The sequence below is a fragment of the Fomitiporia mediterranea genome (genome assembly GCF_000271605.1).
Source record: "Fomitiporia mediterranea MF3/22 unplaced genomic scaffold FOMMEscaffold_3, whole genome shotgun sequence".
Lineage (NCBI taxonomy): Eukaryota > Fungi > Basidiomycota > Agaricomycetes > Hymenochaetales > Hymenochaetaceae > Fomitiporia > Fomitiporia mediterranea.
In genome coordinates this window covers 1,222,555-1,243,099 of record NW_006760388.1, presented here as the reverse complement: position 1 = coordinate 1,243,099, position 20,545 = coordinate 1,222,555, and the positions used below count along the sequence as shown (strand labels likewise).

General features: G+C 47.7%; 11 protein-coding genes across 11 annotated transcripts; 3 read left to right on the top strand and 8 right to left on the bottom strand.

The window, feature by feature from the left end:
* Nucleotides 1–304: 304 nt before the first annotated feature.
* On the top strand, nt 305–1,488 carry FOMMEDRAFT_103583 (uncharacterized protein; the record flags this gene model as incomplete). Its single annotated transcript, XM_007263596.1, has 3 exons — nt 305–693; nt 743–998; nt 1,048–1,488. 3 exons carry the CDS (start codon nt 305–307, stop codon nt 1,435–1,437), a joined length of 1,035 nt encoding a protein of 344 aa, XP_007263658.1. The 3' UTR covers nt 1,438–1,488.
* A 1,262-nt stretch (nt 1,489–2,750) lies between these two features.
* Nucleotides 2,751–3,751, bottom strand: FOMMEDRAFT_118616 (carbohydrate kinase). Its single transcript, XM_007263595.1, has 3 exons — nt 3,536–3,751; nt 2,902–3,466; nt 2,751–2,847 (listed from the first exon to the last, which is right to left on the bottom strand). Exons 1-2 carry the CDS (start codon nt 3,731–3,733, stop codon nt 2,912–2,914), a joined length of 753 nt encoding a protein of 250 aa, XP_007263657.1. The 5' UTR covers nt 3,734–3,751; the 3' UTR covers nt 2,751–2,847; nt 2,902–2,911.
* Nucleotides 3,752–4,003: 252 nt separating this feature from the next.
* On the bottom strand, nt 4,004–7,729 carry FOMMEDRAFT_17797 (orotate phosphoribosyltransferase). The gene is made up of 6 exons (XM_007263594.1): nt 7,112–7,729; nt 6,798–7,047; nt 6,707–6,745; nt 6,596–6,646; nt 4,706–6,541; nt 4,004–4,632 (listed from the first exon to the last, which is right to left on the bottom strand). The coding sequence occupies exons 5-6, from the start codon at nt 4,813–4,815 to the stop codon at nt 4,065–4,067; spliced, it is 678 nt and encodes a 225-aa protein (XP_007263656.1). The 5' UTR covers nt 4,816–6,541; nt 6,596–6,646; nt 6,707–6,745; nt 6,798–7,047; nt 7,112–7,729; the 3' UTR covers nt 4,004–4,064.
* Nucleotides 7,730–8,723: 994 nt separating this feature from the next.
* Nucleotides 8,724–9,627, bottom strand: FOMMEDRAFT_26415 (uncharacterized protein; the record flags this gene model as incomplete). Its single annotated transcript, XM_007263593.1, has 2 exons — nt 8,724–9,452; nt 9,523–9,627. 2 exons carry the CDS (start codon nt 9,625–9,627, stop codon nt 8,724–8,726), a joined length of 834 nt encoding a protein of 277 aa, XP_007263655.1.
* Nucleotides 9,628–10,249: 622 nt separating this feature from the next.
* FOMMEDRAFT_118613 (DER1-domain-containing protein) lies at nt 10,250–11,379 on the bottom strand. The gene is made up of 5 exons (XM_007263592.1): nt 11,197–11,379; nt 11,104–11,137; nt 11,001–11,040; nt 10,851–10,941; nt 10,250–10,798 (listed from the first exon to the last, which is right to left on the bottom strand). Exons 1-5 carry the CDS (start codon nt 11,347–11,349, stop codon nt 10,346–10,348), a joined length of 771 nt encoding a protein of 256 aa, XP_007263654.1. The 5' UTR covers nt 11,350–11,379; the 3' UTR covers nt 10,250–10,345.
* Nucleotides 11,380–12,300: 921 nt separating this feature from the next.
* On the bottom strand, nt 12,301–13,249 carry FOMMEDRAFT_118610 (uncharacterized protein). The gene is made up of 5 exons (XM_007263591.1): nt 13,112–13,249; nt 12,926–13,035; nt 12,835–12,874; nt 12,643–12,770; nt 12,301–12,582 (listed from the first exon to the last, which is right to left on the bottom strand). The coding sequence occupies exons 1-5, from the start codon at nt 13,238–13,240 to the stop codon at nt 12,417–12,419; spliced, it is 573 nt and encodes a 190-aa protein (XP_007263653.1). The 5' UTR covers nt 13,241–13,249; the 3' UTR covers nt 12,301–12,416.
* A 366-nt stretch (nt 13,250–13,615) lies between these two features.
* FOMMEDRAFT_152826 (uncharacterized protein) lies at nt 13,616–14,111 on the bottom strand (the record flags this gene model as incomplete). Its single annotated transcript, XM_007263590.1, has 2 exons — nt 13,616–13,889; nt 14,074–14,111. 2 exons carry the CDS (start codon nt 14,109–14,111, stop codon nt 13,616–13,618), a joined length of 312 nt encoding a protein of 103 aa, XP_007263652.1.
* Nucleotides 14,110–16,539, top strand: FOMMEDRAFT_17795 (cora-domain-containing protein). The gene is made up of 15 exons (XM_007263589.1): nt 14,110–14,150; nt 14,200–14,579; nt 14,636–14,656; nt 14,715–14,779; nt 14,833–14,910; nt 14,968–15,078; nt 15,136–15,179; nt 15,230–15,407; nt 15,463–15,496; nt 15,547–15,689; nt 15,743–15,823; nt 15,880–15,942; nt 16,001–16,098; nt 16,172–16,312; nt 16,421–16,539. Exons 2-14 carry the CDS (start codon nt 14,252–14,254, stop codon nt 16,287–16,289), a joined length of 1,362 nt encoding a protein of 453 aa, XP_007263651.1. The 5' UTR covers nt 14,110–14,150; nt 14,200–14,251; the 3' UTR covers nt 16,290–16,312; nt 16,421–16,539.
* A 682-nt stretch (nt 16,540–17,221) lies between these two features.
* On the bottom strand, nt 17,222–17,568 carry FOMMEDRAFT_152824 (uncharacterized protein; the record flags this gene model as incomplete). Its single annotated transcript, XM_007263588.1, has 3 exons — nt 17,222–17,344; nt 17,394–17,432; nt 17,548–17,568. The coding sequence occupies 3 exons, from the start codon at nt 17,566–17,568 to the stop codon at nt 17,222–17,224; spliced, it is 183 nt and encodes a 60-aa protein (XP_007263650.1).
* A 407-nt stretch (nt 17,569–17,975) lies between these two features.
* Nucleotides 17,976–19,670, bottom strand: FOMMEDRAFT_165909 (uncharacterized protein). Its single transcript, XM_007263587.1, has one exon. It carries the CDS (start codon nt 19,594–19,596, stop codon nt 18,175–18,177), a length of 1,422 nt encoding a protein of 473 aa, XP_007263649.1. The 5' UTR covers nt 19,597–19,670; the 3' UTR covers nt 17,976–18,174.
* A 150-nt stretch (nt 19,671–19,820) lies between these two features.
* Nucleotides 19,821–20,538, top strand: FOMMEDRAFT_103571 (histone-fold-containing protein; the record flags this gene model as incomplete). Its single annotated transcript, XM_007263586.1, has 3 exons — nt 19,821–19,967; nt 20,053–20,301; nt 20,358–20,538. 3 exons carry the CDS (start codon nt 19,821–19,823, stop codon nt 20,418–20,420), a joined length of 459 nt encoding a protein of 152 aa, XP_007263648.1. The 3' UTR covers nt 20,421–20,538.
* Between the last annotated feature and the right edge of the window lie 7 nt (nt 20,539–20,545).

Sequence of the window (20,545 nt, the reverse complement as noted above, 5' to 3'; positions counted from 1 at the left end):
TTTGCTGGTACATAGCCTCGCATTTCGCGAGATTTGTTTTCCAGTAGCATTGAACAATTAGTTTAATTGTCCTCCCAGTGTCCATGTTCACAATGTATTTGTTTGGAGTATGAGACACGCGTAAGCGAATGTCTTGGTCTGCTTCCAAGTTAAACAGCATAGCACACACTGACGTGTCTATTTTTAAGTTCTGAAACACCCGTGGGAATATGGCGCCCGTTGACACAGCCACTACGGATTCAACCACTGCCACTGCCACACATCCAGTTTGCACACCTCGAATCCACGATACGATGAGCAAGGCATGGCGCTCGTCTCAGCCAGTGTAGACGTCTTTCTGCTTCTATCGATATTCACAGTAGCTTCGTGGCTGTATATCACCTTCTCAGCTCGCCAACCCAAGCGGCCCGAAACGCGGAATGCTCAACTTGCTCAAGGAGATCTTGAAAGTGAACCTCAGACACGCAGATTTCTCTCAATTTTTGTCGCCTTGCACTCTGTCTATATATTGTACAAACTCATAATAACCCCACCTCAAAATATTTTCGCACTGTTGCACGTACCGCTGAATGAGGCGTCGGACAAGATTAGACACTTGTTGATGGAGAAAGCGCACGTCACTCTGCTCCCAAAGTCCCTGGAGATTTTGTTGATGCGTCTGCAGTCGTTTGATGTGCGCATATCCTATGTTCGGTGAGATTAGCTATAATAGCGACCTGCAGTTCTCTGACTTTCTGTTCAGTTTTGGGCATTCGGCTGTACAGGACTGTGAGCACTGTGCAACGTTGCACGACTTCGCGCTTTACGCGCTTCCCGCACCCGTCCTAGAGTATGTTCGCATGTCTGCAATTATAGGACTTGCGACCATACATGGAAGTGGGCGCGAAGGCTGGCGATTTGTAGCACTGATAATGCTTTCCATGGTCGCTGCGACTGAAGTCTATTTTGTACTAACTTCAGAAGTAGTATTTGTAGCCGAAGAGAAGCAGACCATAATGGTATAGCATCTATTTAATCAGTTCTACAAACCTGACTGACGCGCTCTAGCTACACGACATGGCCCTTTGTTTTCGCCGGATTTTCTTCTTGCTGTTCCTCCCACTCCTCTACCTAATCCCTCCACGGAGGAAGGCACCCTCTCTACTCCAGGTTCTTCCCGATCTCGCTGTTCGAATGGAACGAATGCATGCTCGCCTCCAGCTACTTCGCCTTACATCCGCAGGACGTGCGCGTCATCCGAATCTTCACACATCTGCAGATGCCTGGTGGACTAGACAACGTGAGAATGGTCAGTCTGCTATGAACGACCCCACGTTGCACGAAACGGTGGGGAAACTAGGCCTGAGCCTTGACGAGAACGAAACTGGCGCGGACGGCAAAAATCTGCGAGCACGTGCTAGGGCTTTGGTGGGAGTTCTTCAAAGTCAAAGGAGCTAGGACGCCGTGATATCCTTGGCTGGCGTTCGTTTCCTGTTCGACAGAATTTAACATGCATTTCTTAGCATGGATACTTGTTCGTGAATGTCCTGATGCGGAAACTGGCCTTGAAATTCGTTACGACACCGGGACAAATCATAATCGCGAGACAGCATAGCTTATTTATCAGACTAATAGCGCAGGTCGAGGCTATTATTGAGGCTCGATACGTTGTCCTACTGTCCGGGCAAACGGCCTGTGACAGGGAAAGTGAGTAGTAATATGCCTCTGAAAGGAACAATTTTCCCACCATAAGCTCACGCAATCAATGTTAAACACTCTGCCATATCCCCGAACGCATATGCACTTCAGATTCCCAGCCGAGACGAGACTCTGTGCGTTAATTAATAGTCTACACGGCAAGGTGTACACAAATCGCCAAGAGTACTGCAGAAAAGATACACCACATTCATGCCGCAGCCAAGCGAGTCGTTCTGTTGGGAATTAGACAGTAAGTTTGGTGCTATGTAAGAGTTAGCAAGCAAGGAACTCTAAGAAGCAGCTGTCAAAGAGGAATGGAAGTGTTATTTTCAGTCGGGGCTACGAAGTATGAAAAACGGGTTCCCAGTAGTTTCGTAACTTGTACAGGAGACTCAGGGCACGAGATCTGGCGGCAGTCCTTTAGGTACCGCTGCACCTTCCTTGCGTTCTTGTGTGGGGAGTTGATAAGGATCTCTATGTCCTGTTTGTATACATCTACTTACACACAAGGTTATGTGCAGAACAGGCCTATAAGAGAAGACCATTACATCGTCTTATCTAGGAGGATACTGTCTTGGCCGAAGATGACCTTGGGGAAAGAGAGCCAGACACCCGCATTGCACGGATGAGGTCGAGTAAAGGCGGCGAAAGTCACGCAGGGAGGACTCGGAATGACACTCGTTCTGGGACCTTGGGGAACATGTACCAATGACAAGGAGGTGGATAGAGCCGCCTGGTCTAGTACTTCTCAAGCGCATATCCAATCACAGTGTCGTTTGTGCATGGCTGGGAGAGGACTTGTTCTTTTCTTGTTGCGAAAAGAAGATAACAGATAGGAGCATTGCTGGCGATGCTAATCTCGGACTGCTAGACTCCGGTTGTTTTAATGTTTTTGATGGCTTGGGGAAGGCATCCTACAGCAAATACCCGCATCCGAGATGTGGGGGAACTTGGATGACGGATAAGGCACATCTGGTTATATTGTGTACGCACAGCAGATTGACAATATCGAATCCTTATAGTGGCGGGATATTCGGGAGAATCGAGACAGAAAAAATTCCTATGTAAGTGATGGGCCTCATCTTCATTGGACCTTGTCGATTAAAGAAATCAAGCGAATCTATCCAGTCTTTAATTAATCTAGATGACTTTGATGTGCATAGTGTAATTCTTAGAGAGAAGAAATTAGATTATCCAACCACTGATCAATGTAAAGAGACGAACATAGGTTACTTCACACTTTCAGTCCCAAGCCCCTTAGACCGTCTTTAGCTTGAGCAATCTGCTCTTCAACGCTCTGCTCAAGTTCGACGGTGACTACGTTCGGTTCACCCGTTTCGCCGGGAGGTTCGAGTGTATCGAGCTGACTGTCAAGCATGCCAGCTTTCATGAAGTGGCCTTTACGATTTTGCATGCGTTCCAAAAGGGCTTCACGCGATCCCGAGATGTGGACGAAATACGTGGGTAATTTGGTAGGTGGAGTGTCTGTGGAGTAACCGCGGAGAGTATCACGATACGATCGCTTGAGGGCGCTGCACCCTACCACTACGCCTCTAAGTCCCTGACCGTCTTGCTGTGATTGGGAATGGGTTTGTTCCTCAACTGTACGGACAGCTTCGGCTCGGACGCTCTCGAGCCATGGATGGCGGTCGGCGTCTGTAAGGGGGATGCCAGCGGACATCTTATCGATATTTGACTGTGGGTGTAACTCGTCGGCATCAACGAATGGGATGCCGAATGCATGTGCAAGAGCGGAACCAAGCGTAGATTTTCCGCATCCCGATACACCCTAGCGTTAATATACTTCATTGGATTTTGCCTTACAATGCGCATATATTGAGATGAATATGGAACGTACCATTACGACAATAAGCACTGGGCCTGCATCCTCTGTGATACTTGTCTCTTGCCTTGCACGTTCGGCAGCTTTGAGATGCTCAACTTCATCATGCTCGTATCTGCCGCCGACGTCTCCGCGTGCATGATGAGGATGGTGCTCTTGCTCTGTACGAAGGACGTCGAGTTGATCGGAATCTCTGCCCTCCTCTGCTGACATGTTGGTGGGCTGGTATAGTGGCCGACCCGATGGTGTATGATACCAATGAGGCGGTTGAAGGAGAAATACTGGGTATATGCGTCATGTTCGGGCGTGACGTAGGGGTTAGAAGCGATGTGTTTGTTTGCTATTTTATTACCGGATGCATTGCTCCGTAATACATTCGTCTATACTGCTCGTCAAAGAGAAATCTGAACTACCACTAAACGAGACAGCTCTCCGGAGTCAACCAAAGCAAATAATATGTCAGACTATACATCCTGGTTCCATGAAATAGCTATGTTTCCCACAAAATTTAATCTATACACACGTCTATTTTCTAACTCCCAGTTCAGTCTTTGACGCCATATTCATCTCGATATGCCTTCATTCGCTGCACAACGTCCGTTTGTCCATTATTCTCCAGCCAAGTCATTAAGTCTCGCATGCGCAGAATAGTCGACACTTTTCTTCCTTCACCGAGGATTCCTTCGACATCCCTAACGGTGTTTCTGCCGTCTATGGTAACCTCCTCTCGATCGAGGAGCGTCACCACGCCAACAACTGTGCCTCCCTCGCGACGGATGAGATCGATCGACTGGCGGATCGCTGTTCCAGCAGTCATGACGTCGTCCAATATCAATACGCGCTTGCCGCGAACGTCTGAGCCAATCATCCGTCCACCCTCGCCGTGCTCCTTGGCCTCCTTGCGGTCGTACGCGTAACCGACCGATATGCCGTGCTCGCGGTTTAGTGTGAGCGACGTTGCGGCGACGAAGGGAATTCCCTTGTATGCGGGTCCGAAGAGGACGTCGAAGGGAATTTTTTGTTGTGCGATTAGGGCCGCATATCCGGATGCGACGGCGGAGATGAGCGGGCCTGTGCTGAGCAGCCCGGCGTTGACAAAGTACGGGGAGGTGCTAGGGTCGAGAAATATGTGGTAGGAATACTCATATGTTTGTAAACAATCATGCGAAGGCAGACACGACGCACCGACCAGACTTCAGGGTGAAGGAGCCGAATTTGAGTGCACCGACGGACATGGCGCCCTCAATGATGTCCTTCTGATATTGCTGGAGCTCGGCTGGCGACGACGATGCCATTATGGGTGGTGGTGAGTAGTGAGGCAGGTTGGCCGTGATTTTCGGGTATGGATCTGGTATCTAAAATGTATTCAATCATTTTCGTGGAGGTGGATATATGCGTCCATTCCGTTTGGACGCGTCTTGTCCCTGTGCACTATGTGGAGTGCCTCCATCACCATTTGTTCTTATGGTGGCATTTTACCCCTCTATCTTCAAGCCTCCTGGGTTCTTGCTCTACTCGCACCTCAGTAGGTTTATTCGATGCAGCTGCCTCTCTTTATTTTAGGAGTTTCGCTTTTTCGAAGGAGTCGGACAAGAGATCGCGATCTCGAGAGTGGCACGCACGGTCTAGTAGGAACCTCGTCGAACAATGCCGAAAAACACGCTGCTCAACGAAGAGCATCGTCGTTACAACAGGAAGATCGCGGGTATCGACATGTCGGTAGGCGTCGTAGCCTGAACGACGATGACTCCGACGAAGATCGGAGACTTCGCGAAACGTCTGAGCAATCGGCGACTTCAAGGCCCGCTTCTATCACTCCACTGCAACCACGTCCAAGCCTCTTTTCTCGCCTTCGGAATCGTCTCGCTGCCATCAAGGATTTCATCCTGCAGACAGACGGCAGCGCTGATGACCTGAGTAACGAATACCATAATCATCGACTTCTACCCATCTTATCGGGCATCGTCATTCCGTTTTCTATTCTGCTCGAGATACCGGGCCTCACGGGTCACTGGTACATCATCACTGAGAACAACAAGATCGTCTATTCGCGAAAGAACAGCGCACTTCTTGATACGGGTCTTGCCATTTCGATGGCATGCGGTCTGATCGCGAACATTGCTATTATCATTAGATTCTTAGAGAAGAAAGTCCGGACAGCTACCCTGGTCGCCATTGTTGCATTAACAATTCACGGTCTGCATCTACTTTCCCTACCTTCTCTTTTATGTACTGAACTGAAGGAAGTATCATCTTGATGAACATTCCTTAGACGCAATTAATATCTCAGCAGTGACAATCTTTGGTGTTATCCACAGATTCAACGATGGCTTCACATATGGCCAATCTTTTTGGTTCACATTGTGCTCTACGATTGCATCGCTAGTTACAAACGTAACACTAGTCATTGACTACGTCCGCACCCCGAACTTCGCGCGTGCGTCTAGTGGATTGACTCGTAAACAACGCTCGCTTGTAATCGTGGTCATGCTTTTGCTCATGTGGATTGCAATCGGTGGACTTTGCAATTCGCTGCTAATGGGTCTAAACTTCATTGATGGAATGTACTTCACCGTCGTCGTAATCGAAACGATCGGTTTTGGCGACATCGCACCGAAGACGATCGGCGCTCGTATATTTTGTGCCATTCACGCGACGATTGGGATACTCAACCTCGCACTCGCAGTGGGCATCTGTAATGACACAGTCATAGAGAGCTTCCAGGCTACTTATAAGAAACACCTAAGTGCGCTTGATGAGCGAAGGAAGGCGACCCGAGAACGACGTCGAGAGCGACACGCCGAGAAGATTGCAATTAAACGCCAGCTAACCCAAGCAGGTTTACCTGTTTATGTTTACCGTGTTAGACATATTGCCGGGTCGAGGGTTACTATTAGAAGGAAGCATTTGAACGTAGAAGCGCTATCCGGACATCAGACGGAAATCGCGATGCAGGAGGCTCAGAATATCTTACGACTGGAAACGAAGAGGCTAGGACAGTCGACATTTACTTCTCAGCTGGTTTGTTGCGCGTTATCTTTCCTTGCTCTTGCCATGACCTGCCACTTCTTCTAGAGCATTGATAATACTATCACTGAGAATCTAAAAAAGGAGTTCATGGTTAAGGTGTGCACAACGAGAGATTATGGCTTTTCATCCGAGGTGGTGCTTACTGATTAAATGCAGCTGACTTGCGTATGGGTACTCTTCCTGACTTTCTGGCTCGTCAGCGAATTTAACTACCTTCTCCATTTCGATACTTACGTTCCACAAATAGATTGGTGCAGCAGTATTCAGCGCTACCGAAAACTGGTCGTTCGGTGCGGCTATATGGTTCTGTGAGTTCCATTACCACCTTCTAACTTGACACACATGCTATTTCGAGCGTCTAATGTCGTAATCTAAAGGTTTCGAGGCATTCACTACGATCGGCTTTGGGGATCAAACACCTCAAACACCTGCTGGTCGCTCAGTATTTATCGTCTGGGCATTGCTCGGAGTTGGGACGATGACTATTCTCATTTCAGGTATATTTCCTCTTGTCACATCTGATATTGCTGAACATGTTAATTTGGTCAACCCTTTACCCAGTCTTGAGTGAAGCGTATTCGTCTCGTTATCGCAAAGCTATTCAAAAGCATAGTACAGTCCGGTCTATTCCTCGACATGAAGAAGAGAATGATGAAGTAGTGCATGGCAGCAGCAACGAAAGTAGGGAAAAGGATATGTTCAAGCCGCATTCACCGCGAAGACGTTACGCGCATCAGTATTTTGATGCATACCGACGACACACTTCCTGTCCAGAAATCGCACGAGGACATGCTCACCGAAGAGGATTGTTATTGGTAGACCGCGAAGACACCCTTCACGACAATGACGACTCGGAGAATCGCCAGCACATTTTTATGAAGCCGCGCAGAAACACAGGAAACGACCGAGTGTCGGTTATTGACTTCGCAAATATGCGCCCGTTTACACCTTCCACGGCAGCGTGAACCGCGAGTTGGCCTTTTAGGAAATGCGATGGGTAGTTGGAACGGTCAACTCTGACTCTTTTGCAGATGACGCTTTTTACGAACTTTACGATGATACAACGATAACGACTCGATATTAGGTGCACGGAAACACGTGAACACCACCCACACTGAACATTCTATATCGATATCTGTATAACACATACCGACCTACATATCCTGTATTAATTTGGTTCTAATTGCTCCGGATTCCCGTCTTTGGTATTTCTCCACGGTACTTTCTGTTGTATTGTTACTCAATGTGGTGTAGTGTATAGCTGTCAGATAGGGCTGTGTGTTGAGAATGGATGCAACTCATCCATAAAGCTGTGGCTGGCATGGTATCAATCGTTTTAAAAATGATGAAAATGAAATCCCGCGGGGTTGGTGAGGAACAGCCTCGCCCCGTTACAATGGAACATTAGTATTGGAAACGGCGGTCGAAATGGTTCAAAGTACAGACCTCACCATTCCAAAACAATTGAGATGTCTTAAGTTGTAAAGCAGTGAAGGTATTACCGACATCGATTCTGGAGTAAAATAATAGAGGCGTACACTTCGTTGGATTACAATTTGAATAATTTAATTTGCTCGAGATTTTGTTTCCAGAGCACAGCTTATACGTACCGACCGTGCTTCTATGAATTCTGAGACATAGTGAGCAATCTCATGACGAATACGCTCGTTTAACTAAATTTGTATTCCTTTATAGGTTTATCAGAGATTGGAAATAATGGCCAACAATGAGATTTGTTACAGCTAATTTCTATTTCTTACTAGTAATACATTTATTCCTTGATACTATAATTTTTATGAGATTGACTACTGTATTTTATTTTTGCTTCCGCGGAACGCTCTAGACTGGACGCAAATCACGAAGTATATGTCTCAGCCATTTCAAATGTTCATTGTCGACACGTCATTCGTGGAAAATAATAAGTTGAGTCGTTGGATTCACGCATAGTGGTCAGCTTACGAGTAAGTCGAAAGTGCAGAATAAAATATAGAATTTAATTTGTGATTGGGTATGATCCATGAGTTACGTGAAGATGCGGGAACATGAGATCCTGAAGTCAATACAATGAGTCGAGAACATAGTCCGTAAGAACGATCCTCGCAGATACAGAAGTAGACAACGGAAGATTCTCGAGAGTCCGACATGGGGTATAAGCAAACAGACGAATACGGTCTTATGCATCGCTCGTCTCTTTCTGCAGGCACACAACGGTCGACCTACTTCCCCGCATCGAGAGACGTCTCTGGCGTGGACTGGGATTGCATTCAGAACTGCCTTCCGAGGAAGAGTCGGAAGCATCATCGCAAGCAAGGCGTACTTCCTCGGTTTCTTCGATGAACACCTCGGCTTTCGGGGCCGCCAACCCGTTCTGAGATGCAGCGAAGATTGCAGCGGTGGAGCGGGTGAAGGCATTCTTCGTTTGTGTTCCACACTTCTCGAAGAACTTGGCTGTCGTTGCAGCGACTTCGCATTCCTCCGGCTTGACGAAGAATAACGAGCGTCTGAAGGCCGTACGAGTGCCTTTGATGATTGGACGAGCCGGTGCCGTAGATTTGGCAGCAGCATCGAGGAGCAAAGTCTTGCACTGGCGAACAGCTGGCTTGAAGCGACCACGGTCAGAAGTCGGGTCTGATTGTGCACGAGGGCGAGTGATAGTAGACTTTGCCCGAAGTTTGTTGATAGGCATAGAGAGTCGACGGAAGCGCGACGCAGTCTTCGCAAAAAAGCCGCCTGATTCTTTCTCCTTTTGGCACGAGCAAGGCGGGACTCTATGTCCCTCGAGGGCTTTCAGGGCTTCTTCCCTGCTGCGATTCTTTCGCGGTGTGAGACGCCGGTATCGAGCGGCGTTTGTCTCGATGGACGGCGGTGGGGATCGCCTCCATGTGAAAGACAGGAAGATACTCTACGAAAAAACAGGTGTTGGTGAGTAACGAGAACTGATATACTGTGTTAAAATAGCTAAAGAAACGTACGATGAAAAAGCCCCACGACGACAAGCAACGTGCAACTATGGCGAGCCACATAGAGCGGAACGGTGCTGGGATAGGCTCGTTGGACATGACAAGACCAGAAGACATGGTTGGTATGAGTGACAGAGATGCTATGAGCTTCTCTGGTGAAGTTTGTCTACGGTGAAGTTTAGGATAGATGGTGAAGTCTTGTCGAAGGTAGGAGTAGTGAAGAAATTCGACTTCATCTCGACGCTTTTTTATAGATTTTCTCTTCACCGCCTTGCTAAGAGTTTACGGATCGTTGAGACAGTATGAGTTCACTTTGAGCAGCTTCTGTCTTAAAAGAACAATACAAATTTTCGTGTTATTGTTATAAAATCCTGAGATGCCGAGGTTCGAGGTTGTAGATGCTCGTAGGTGGATAGTGAGACCTACGTCATTACTCACAGCCTTGCAGACGGCGTCGATCAATCCTATACTCACGTGACGCGTCTGCTTCCTCAATTGTCGAACTGGTCTCGGCACTCCACCTGTGTCCAGACTTATGTCTGAAAATAACATGCACAAAAAGAAAATGGAACGGATTACGCAAAGACGGAGACTAAGATGCAACTCGCGACGGGAATCATCTTATCACATCATATCAAGAGGCATATTTCCACGTTCCATGCACTTTTCACTTAGTAAACTTTTAGTGAAGCCAGAAGCCTAGCTGAGTGTATAGTAGTAAAATAAAGCATGAATTTCATGACACATTCTGTGTAGCTTTAACTACATGTTATGCAATGGGGAATTCTTTGCGACGTGTTTATGGACATGTGCCCAGTACTCATGATGCTAACATTCACCCGCTCCCAAGCCGATGGCCGCTACCCCAATTGTATGCACCCGTCGCTGACCGCGCGGCACCACGAACTGCAGCAGCCGCTCGCCTTCCATCAGCATTCAGTACGCGTCCTACTCCCGGAACGACGCCCTCTCCGCGTTGATCCATATAATCAGCTAGCCAGGCCGGTGCCTTGGCAAAGTCTGCGCCTGGCCGACCAGCATCAGTATTGTGCACAAGATACCACCAAGCATAACCGGAGATAACACCCGTCAGAGACTGTGCTGCCGCAGATGGTCCACCCATGAAGAGGTCCATAGTAACGAGTGCATAAGGAAGATATTGATGGGAAAGTGTGATGAGGCCAAAGATGGACGTCATCGCGTTAGGGCTTAGACGTGAAGAAAGAGTGATGAGGGAGAGGAGTAATGGTCGGAAGTGCACGACGGAACTGAGTGGAACATTAAGAGCCTGAAGCATAGTTAGCGCTTCATTTGATGCAACATGAGATACGTTAACCTACCAAAAGGCTCAGGGAGTTGATGAACGTTTGCCAGGCAAAGTCGGCGGAGCGACCTGCGTAATGCATCTCTTCTAGAGAATTAGAATTTCGACTACCGTCGTGATCAGTCTTTTCACGGCCGAGACGTACGCCCTTGACAGAAAGTCTCACTAGAGCATGATGAAGTCGAACAAAAATGCTATTCCGGAGCCTAAACCAAGCAAACGTCAGCAGAATTCTTATGGAACTGGCACACAAACATCTTGTTGCTCACCTCCAAAGAACATTGAAGTGAACGGTCGCCAAACCTAAAGGAAACTCAAAAAATTCATTCCATGGAAGACACTCTGTCATTGGCAATGCATACCTCAAGTCTCTGTGTTACCAACTGTTTGATGAAGATGATGCTGTACGGAGAAAGCAATTGGAGGTTGACGGGAATAGTGATTCCAAGCGTCGCCGCACAAAGAAATCGCGTAACTGGAGGAATTTTGCGTATTTCGTCCATGAAGGAACTCATCGTGCCAGGAGCGTTTGGGATATGTAGTTGCAGCAGCCCTGAGTTGAAGAGGGAATAAGTGTGAATGGACTTGCGCATGAGACGAAGTGACGTGTTTAGCACGTGGCCTCTGTGCTCACGTGTACACCACCAATATTATTACTCGCTCGACATTATACTTAAAGAAGACATTTTATTCGGATTGGACTTCTCATCGACAAAAAGTCGTGACTTCCTATAGAGCAACTGACATCTTTTCACTTGCTATTTCCAGCGTGTGCTTGTTACAGCCGATTGAGGACTGAGGATCGCTCCCATTCCAAATGGTGTTTTTTAATTTCCTTAAATTTGCATGGAAGAGGCACAATGAGCGGATTCGGTGGACTGTCGAGCCATCAGGCTACTAGTTTTTAGGCGGTCCCGTGGACGTGTTAACTAGGGACTGTCAAGCGTTCAAGGTCACATTTCTGTCGGTTTCGGAGATCACATCCCGAGACAACCCATGAGTTGCGGGACCAATTCGACGACAAAACGGTCCGCTGAATTATACTTACAGTTCCGGTCTAGCACAGGATGCGCTTCAGTTCCCTTCCTCGTCGCTTGTTACCTGCCTGTCGACTTACAGAAATTGTTCATTTCTCACAACTCCTTGCATGTGAAAAATAAAATATATCAAGGGCATCTGCTGATCTCCAGAAAGAAACCCCATACATTGTATGCCTCAAGTTTGTCCGCGGACAAGCATAAAACTGTTGAAGAAGACTTACTATGGGAATAAAAAAACATCTGGCGACCGAGGGAGGCATGCAAGCGGTTGTATGCTTGTTTCTTTATGCTCGGAATCGTGGTAGTGAAGGACCGAGATCCATTCTCGAGTGCTCTCCTTCTTACGTACGTTCTCTCTCGTGACAATGCCTCGATACAAGATACAACATGAATGCAACTACTAATAAAACAGCTACTAGAGCCTGAGTGTACATGTCCATTTCAAGTAATAAATATTGAAATGTTCGGATGAAAGCGGAGAGTGAAGGGGACGCAGAAGTAGCGTTCTTCCCGACTAAACGCAAGCCCAGAACCGTATGTCCTTAAGCGCTGAACCTGTCCTTGATCGCAGTCCACGCAACCGCCGCACTCGGGTATTGGATAACAAAACGCTCCATATCTTGTTCTGGAATCCTGTTAATGTCGACACTCTGCCAGTAATGCGCCAGCACCCAGATGATGTCTTGCACATCTATGTCAAGTCCTCGGCTGAATGATCAGTACGCTCAGCTCGAGGTTTTCGTAAGTAAATAAGAAAAGTTGACGCACAGTGCCCAGACATTAATCTTAGCGCGAAGAAACTCGGAGACAGTTAGAAAAGGGAGACCACGGATACGAGTCGTAGTGCTTTCATCCAGTCGACGTGGGCCGCCCTCTCCAGCGGGAAGAATTTCAACCTTCGATACAGTGAAAGGGACATTGCATCAGAAGTCCGTATAATAGTAACGAGGAATAAATTACCGTGATCGGCGGGATTGGCTCGTTGTACGTTACAAATAACCTATTTAAATTCATGGATAATCCGTTGAAATCCAAAAATGACTGCATTTACCTATTTGTCCAAGGCGAGTTAGTCACCATCAAAGACGGGTGCCCATCAATGGCTTGGCGAACGCGTCCAAAGGGGTGCACAGCACCTCCTTCGACAATACAGAAAACCTCCTGGTGATCGCATATCCATAAGCAAGGATAGGACAAACAAAGGACAAGCGTTCTGTCCAGCTCTACAAATACTCACATTGCATTGTGGGTTATTGGAAAGTAGCGCAATAAGTAACGAGCCGTGAAATGCATGCCGAGCGCCAGCGGCAGACAGCGCCTGCGAAAGCGCCGTAGCGGCCTGCAGTATACGTAGGGTCTCCGCCATGTCGAGCAGGAGCTTGGTCCAGATGAGTGCGAGGCATCCAAGTTTTATAGTCCTCAGACGATTAATAGGAAGGAGGTTAAAAGAGTATGAATGTCGGTATGTGAGCGCGTTGGGTCCAGAACAGCAACACGGTGAGTCACTTGAGCATCAGGCCAGGCGGGGAAATAAGCGGGTTATTGGGGGGTGCGAATGTATGTGGGCCCTTCCGAGCGTGGAAGTCGTTTGGGAGGAGGGTGAAGAAATTGTGACGTTCTGAGGAGCCGACGGAATCGCCCAGTGTATGTATGAAAAACTGCGAGGACCCTGCTAGGTGTCACGGACCTGCGTAGCCATAGGTGGCGTACATCATATTCAGAGAAGATTTAATCTAGGTTCTTATGGTTCAACGATGGTTCCAGCGACGAAGGCAAGAGAGAGTTCTAATCTGATCTGATTCTTTGGAGGCATGTCGCGTGCGTATAGTGATGATGCACGTCCCTCGAGTCGCAATTTAATCTTCGTCTCGGATGACAAGACCATTGGATCACATGGCAGGTTGATGAGGGTGTGAGACAGCTTAGGCTCAGCTGCGAATAACGCCGACGACAGCGGCTGAGCGTTCAACTCAAGCAAAGCCGAGACATAGTCATCGTAGTGCGTCGCAAACGAGCTAAGGTGTAGTTTATTGTAAGTGAAGTCTCCTCACAAGAGTACTTAGAGTTACCACGCTAAGTTTGACTGAGAAGACAACTAAGTAGCGAAGATTATTTCGGAGTCGGAGATGAATACTGCACGAGATGCCCGTGATCGTGGGATACTCATAACATTTCAGGAAATGGCTCTGCGTCTCTTACCAGCACAATTTCAAGGCCTCAAACTCGTCGCGTGTCATCACTGTTGCTGCGGTTTTGAGTTGTGCAGACAAGACGCAGTAAGTCACAGTACTTTGTTCAAGACGCGAGCTAATGTGTCTCTACAAGTCGCTGAAAGCGGATGCTAAAAAGTCGGTTTGCGTGGCGGAAGAACCATGTGATGAATCTCGTCCACAATGCTCGACCACAGCGACGATTAGCACCATATATTTCTCGTCGGTCATTGACTTGCTTCGGAAACTCCCTTCGAGCTATTGTGGGTCCGCTCAAAATTAGGACTCCGTCTATTACTTCACGGCGTGAAGACCGCTTGGTTCACGTTAATCATGTCCAATCGCGGCAGATGTCATGGCTCGGTAGGCTGTTGCGCACTCGCCGTGATTCCGAAGCTTTCGCGGCAGTGTCTGATGGGCAGGACGAGGCAGCAAGATCGGCGATTCTGGAGAAGGTCATGAAAGGTCGACAGCCTTCGGACCTCATGCTCCGCTGTACGTGTACATTAGTTTAAGTATGTCAATCGACTTCACCTCACCTTGCCCGTTAGGTACAATTCTGAATTCCCAGGGTTTGCTACATTCCGCAACTCTTCCTCACTTGCCATGGTAATTTTTCTTCGTCTGAAGGCGATGTAAAAACGATTTCTGGTCAATTTAAACGCCAAGAGCTATGTTTAGAACATAAACTAAATGTATGTCTTTTATCCTTTATTTGAGAATAACATCTTATAAGACATATTTTTAGCCCCGCGATCTTCGCAAGATTGATTCTAGGATCCCTAACCTTGTACCTACAATTTTTGCACGGAAAGAGGCAATTTTGGTTTGTACTTGTCCGACGTGTGTGACAAGTTTGTTCTGAACTCAAATCTCGACGTAGATCAATATTCTTCATATACGCGCTCTTGTCAAAGCAGACACTGTGGTACTGTTTGATACTTATGGCTCTGCAGACTCACGACTTCACTCGATTTTTGTTTATCATTTGGAGGTAAGCAGTTGGAAAAAAGTTCCTCTAGGTATCCTTCATCTAATTATCTAAATTTAGCACAACCTCAAGGCGAAGGGGACGGGATTACCTTATGAATTCCGGTGCGCTCACAATTAACCAGGCATTCATTTCATTTCAATATCTTTGTTAGGGCACTGGAGTCGATCTTGCTTTCTGTTTTGAGTGCTTTGGAAGCTGAAATGGTCTTTATGCGCAATCTCATTGGTGGAATACTAGCTGAGCTGGAAGATGACATCGATCGTGACAAGTTCAAAAGGCTTCTACACTATTCACGCCGGCTCACTGCTTTTCAGAATCGTGCCAAATTAGTCAGGTTATCCCTGTTCTTTGTCCATATCGATCGCATTAAATCTCTCTCTTCAGGTTCAAGAAGCACTAGAGGAAGTTTTGGAGCAAGGTAATAAGTATTGGTATAGATATTTTCTGCATCACTAACTATTCAAGCAGATGAGGATTTGGCGGCTATGTACTTGACTGACAAGAAGAACAACCACCCGAGAAGTGCGGATGATCATGAAGATCTCGAGGTTTTATTGGAATCGTTCTCCAAACAGGTCGAAGAAATCGTCAATGAAGCAGATACTATATCAGTAAGCTTATTTCTGTAATTTGGGCTACAGTCATTTACAGTCCCTTTTGTCAGTCTAACGTACAATCTACTCAAGAAATCGTAGAGCTTATTCTTGATTCTAATCGCAATGCGTTACTTGCACTGGACCTTAAAGTCAGAATCTAAGAATGAACCTGAATATGTAGAGTTGCTTGCTGATTTCATGTCAGGTTTCTATTGGAACGCTGGGCATCGGGACGGGTGCTCTCATCGCTGGTCTGTTTGGAATGAATGTACGTATCAAGATAGTCGATATAAGTGTAACACTTCTTAATGCGCGAGTGCTTTCAGCTGCAAAGCCATTTGGAAGAGAGTCATTGGGCATTTGTCGGAATGTCTGCATTTGCAACGTCTGTCTCCCTATTGATTGCATGGCTAGGCTTACGAAGGTATAGCAGTTTCTCATCCCATTTCATCCCCCCGAATGCTAACCGTATGAATGGCCTGTCATCCTTCTGACAGGCTCGCCAAAATCCGAAAAGTTGGATTATCGTCCAGTGCCAACGGTCGACGCAGCATCAACAGAAGACCATGGCTTCCCCTTCCTCTTCGCAAGCGAGGTCTAGACGATTGGACGTGACCCCATCTCTGATTAATACCGAGGTGAATCGATTTAGTTCTCTTCTTTCCTTCCTGACTTAAATTATCGCACCCGCATTCGTCAATTCGCTGACCGTCTTGACTTTGCAAATCGATTGTCCACCATTATAGGCATCGTCGTAATTAGCACATTCATATCTCGCTGAATTGGACTATGTCGGATCGATCCCTTTTAGACGATGCTAAACAATTTCTGTTACATACGAAGATCTAACCTCAATGCACTTCTCACACGACTCTGCCGATCATCGCGTGTTTCCCGCGAAGCTTGTATTCTTCTGGAAGCAAACTCTGACTCACGCATGAGTAATTGATGAGAGCTTTGACGTTGCCAACCTGCCATCGTCCTCTTATTCATTGCCAGCACTAAGGTGCTATGGAAGGTGAAATATCCATCATATCCTTACCACAAGCAGTAATCGCAGTGATGTTCTGGTGAGTATTGGTGGAACCCTTTTGTGTCCCACGTGGATGTTACTCATGGGGTGAATCACCACGGAACCCTTTCGGACCTGATCCCGTGGTCAACTCAATATTCTAACATTAACTCCTTTCTGGACTTCTTTGGCACTGTGCACTAGGCCTAGCCGTAAGATACCCTGATTCTTCAATTCATTTGGACTCTGGCGACATCTCCTGACTGGTCGGTGTAGCCAATTAGCAGGGGTGTCATTCTGCAAACTAGAAGACGAGGTTCCTTTCTGCAACTCTTGGTATCTTCTCAGGACAACCTTACCCTTTTCTGCTCGTGACTGTAACACGCATTCTTTCCCGGCCCTTGAAAACGAGGCACAATGCGCAGTGGCGGCTGCAATTCTTTCCGTGTACACCTACCTCAATGTTTAGCGCCAAAGTGTGCGTCATCCGTGCTGTCACCAGGTTCTTGCTTGCATGACCCCAGAAGATTGCTATTCAACCTCCTAATTCAGGCGCAGGACCGAAAGATTCCCAGTTCATATAGGACGTTCGGCCGACGGGGAAGATCTTATTGCTAATGACAAGGATGGCGTTTAGGGTGCTGCATTCCACCCTCGCCTGCATCTCAGGAGGTTTGACGTCCTCCTGGGAAGTGCAGCTAACTTACTGTTGGGAATTTGTATGTCGAGACAATGGCTTCATTTGCCTGAACCCAACGCGTCAGCATCGTGTAGCGGGTTTGTGTCACCTGCTTTATTTATTTGTGTTGTGCTACTCAAAGTCTAGGCTTTTCAAAATCAAGGCTCTTGGATTGGACTGACCATTTGTGGGGGAGGAGTCATGGCCCATGGCCTTGTGAGTTTGGGTTTGAGGCTCGTTGAGTGACCGTTCTGCAACAGCTCATTTCGCTGGTTTTGATCCAAGACGTGTCTGGACAATGTTCAGCACAAGGTAACTATTAAAGTAAAGAGAAATGAGGGCAAATATCCTTTGAATTGGACTGATTTTTTTTTTGAATCTTACAACACCTCCTTTACGATTGGTTGCAGTAAGGTTTTCAATCTTAGGTTTCAAGGCAAAACAACCTTGGTTGTTTAGAAGTTCAGGAATGACATAGATATTAATGTGGGGTACAATGTAGATACTGTCCTTTTGCAACTTGCCTTGCTGTTGTTAATGAATTGTCCTCTTGGCGTCTGTCCCCCTTGACTGTCATGATCAAGCTGGCATCGAATATGGCTGGTTGGCTGTTGGAAAGTGGTATATGTATTGCAAATATATGTATTGCAAATTCGTCAGGTCTCTAATTAATACCGGCGAGAAAGAACATGGAATATCCATATAAACACGATGCAAAATTGAACAACACGGAGAAACATAACGTAAAAGATCAATGTCGCATGAACATCCCATCTACATAGCCCAATTTCCGACTCGTATTAACCCTCCTAGTCTTCGCTCCGCGTCGCCAGGAACGCTCCGCTACCGACGCTATTTGTCCGCCTAACTCCACCGAAGCCGACGCTCGGGAACTTAGACTCGCGTGCATCTTTCGGGGAAACTGCATCTAACGAATGCTCTTTAGGCACCTCGCCGTCTTGCTCCACTATGAACGGTTCAGAAGGTGCGAATTTCCGCGAAAAGTTCGCGTCAACAGGCGAATCCAGCGAGGATAAGGAAGCAGACTGGGAAGCTGGAGAGCCTGATGATTTCTTGGACGACGTGGTCGCACTGTTTGATGATCGCGACTTCTTCGACTTCTTTTGCCGCGAGGCGTCAATGAGTGCGCCGGGTCCGGAGGTGGAGCCGACGCTTGGCGAGCCGAATTCCTGAGTACGGACGGCTGTTCCCGGCGCGAAGACAGGAGACGGAAGTGGTGAACCTTGGAAGAACTGCTGATGATGGTGATGAGTATAGTGTGAGGAATCAGCGTTCGAACGCGAGGCGGAGGTCTGTGACTGCGACTGCGAGCGAGAGCTGTCTGAACCACGAGATCGTGCCTTGCGCACGTAGGCTTCGCCGCCGAAATCTGCCTCATCTCCGTCTGCGGGATCCTCGTCGACTGCATGTGGGTTTGAACCGCTGACGTACGGCCCAAAGTCATCTCCGGGAGCTCTCGGTACGGGCGGCGAAACCTGCGAGAAGGACAGCGAACTGGGACTGAAAGGCGAACGGAACGATCCACTGCCTTGGAAGCCCTCAAACTCTTCACCGTCCAAGCTCATTGTTGTACCGTTTGCGAGTGCAGCAGCCATTCGCTTAAGCTTGCGTCGCTCTTGTCGCCGACGTCGCCTCTCTTCCTTCTCCTCTCGTTCTACGCGCCGTCGCTCCTCTTCTGCTTCTCTCTCTGCTGCTGCCCGAGCTGCATGCGCAGCTGCGTCCTCCGGGGACAGTTGCGAGATTGCAACCGTGTCGAGTGGAGAAGCATCTGAGTCAAATGCGGAAGCAGATGAAGACGAGTGTGCAGAGGCAATTTGGCCTATTGCTAGTCGGCCCGGGCGGCGCTTACGTCTACTTCCGTCGTCGGGCTCATCCTCCTCGGAATCAGAGAGCTGGATGGGTGGACGGCCAAATAAATTGAATCCAAAAAGTTGAATAGACTTATGGGCCCGCTTTTTCTTCTTGCGTCGCTGCTGGGCACCTCCTATGTTCGAATGTAGTGACAGAGTCTCAACATCGCCGTCGGTGTCGGCTACATCACCGAGAAGACCCTCGAGCTCCTCGTAGTGACGTTGTGATCGCTGTCGAGATGAAAGGCCCTCGTTTTCAGCGTCCGAGTCAGACGTCGAACCAGGGTTGTTGAAGCATGGAAGGCATGTGTTGACAGTCGCACGAAGTCTATCAGTCCATGAGAACGATTCCATTCGCATCCCTTGCTAGAAATAGCAGACAGATCCTCAAGAATTGCGGCAGAACGCAGAACAGACGGTCGAATATCGTGTAGAGAGGGGCGAATAAATAAGAAAGAAACGAGAAACGGTGAAGATGCCGTTGACCGAGTGTTTGTCGCGCAGGTTGAATTCACGTGCTCTCTCTCTTGTGCGTCGCCGTTTGCCGGATCCGTTCAACGTAAATGAGTGTCAACCAACCAACCATGACCGACAACACACCCGCCAATATCGCTCCCGGGCCTTCTGCAGACGGTAGTACCGTCCCAGACCAACCGCAGGAGGCTCCAGAGCTAGCAGAAATCAGTGAGCATGAGGTGGGTGAATACCGCGAGCAAGACCGTTACCTTCCTGTGCGTTTCAATCGTCGGTCACATTTCCGCTATTCTCACCTAACGAGTGCATCCGATTACCGCATATAATCACGGTTCTTTATAGATTGCGAATGTCGCACGTATCATGAAAGCGGCCGTGCCGCCAACTGCGAAAATTGCGAAAGACGCGAAGGAATGCGTACAAGAATGCGTTTCTGAGTTCATCAGCTTCGTCACGAGTGAGGCGGCCGAAAAATGCGGTCTAGAAAAACGAAAGACCGTTGGCGGTGAAGACGTCCTATACGCGCTTGCCAGCCTTGGCTTCGAAAATTATGCGGAAACACTCAAGATTCACCTTGCGAAACTCCGTCAGGTGAGCATTTATTGGCTACCTTATAGCTTTTACTTTACTCATTCATCTGTCGTCAGCATCAAACAGCTAACGCTGCCAATCGTTCTGCAGACACCACTATGGAGATGGACGAAGATTGATAGGCGCAGTATCATATAATTGTGTGTATTTTTATTTCATGTCATCGTGGCGACGACTTTGGATGGTCCCTCGATATCAAGTAATATTTTGAGCTCAGCAACAAAGCATTGATTACAAGCAGCTA

Excerpts from the sequence above, each read along its gene's own strand:
- FOMMEDRAFT_118616 (XM_007263595.1), bottom strand. The coding sequence starts at position 3,733 with ATGTCAGCAGAGGAGGGCAGAGATTCCGATCAACTCGACGTCCTTCGT. Across the intron at positions 3,467-3,535 it reads CAGTGCTTATTGTCGTAATG|GGTGTATCGGGATGCGGAAA; the intron begins GTACGTTCCATA and ends TATTAACGCTAG.
- FOMMEDRAFT_17797 (XM_007263594.1), bottom strand. The coding sequence starts at position 4,815 with ATGGCATCGTCGTCGCCAGCCGAGCTCCAGCAATATCAGAAGGACATC. Across the intron at positions 4,633-4,705 it reads TTCACCCTGAAGTCTGGTCG|CACCTCCCCGTACTTTGTCA; the intron begins GTGCGTCGTGTC and ends TCTCGACCCTAG.
- FOMMEDRAFT_118613 (XM_007263592.1), bottom strand. The coding sequence starts at position 11,349 with ATGAGTTCCTTCATGGACGAAATACGCAAAATTCCTCCAGTTACGCGA. Across the intron at positions 11,138-11,196 it reads TGGTAACACAGAGACTTGAG|GTTTGGCGACCGTTCACTTC; the intron begins GTATGCATTGCC and ends AGTTTCCTTTAG. Across the intron at positions 10,942-11,000 it reads TTCGACTTCATCATGCTCTA|TCGAAATTCTAATTCTCTAG; the intron begins GTGAGACTTTCT and ends TCACGACGGTAG.
- FOMMEDRAFT_118610 (XM_007263591.1), bottom strand. The coding sequence starts at position 13,240 with ATGGCGGAGACCCTACGTATACTGCAGGCCGCTACGGCGCTTTCGCAG. Across the intron at positions 13,036-13,111 it reads CCAATAACCCACAATGCAAT|GAGGTTTTCTGTATTGTCGA; the intron begins GTGAGTATTTGT and ends TGCGATCACCAG. Across the intron at positions 12,771-12,834 it reads AGCCAATCCCGCCGATCACG|GTTGAAATTCTTCCCGCTGG; the intron begins GTAATTTATTCC and ends ACTGTATCGAAG.
- FOMMEDRAFT_17795 (XM_007263589.1), top strand. The coding sequence starts at position 14,252 with ATGAATCTCGTCCACAATGCTCGACCACAGCGACGATTAGCACCATAT. Across the intron at positions 15,408-15,462 it reads TTCAGAATCGTGCCAAATTA|GTTCAAGAAGCACTAGAGGA; the intron begins GTCAGGTTATCC and ends CTCTCTCTTCAG. Across the intron at positions 15,690-15,742 it reads ATGAAGCAGATACTATATCA|TCTAACGTACAATCTACTCA; the intron begins GTAAGCTTATTT and ends CCCTTTTGTCAG.
- FOMMEDRAFT_165909 (XM_007263587.1), bottom strand. The coding sequence starts at position 19,596 with ATGCGAATGGAATCGTTCTCATGGACTGATAGACTTCGTGCGACTGTC.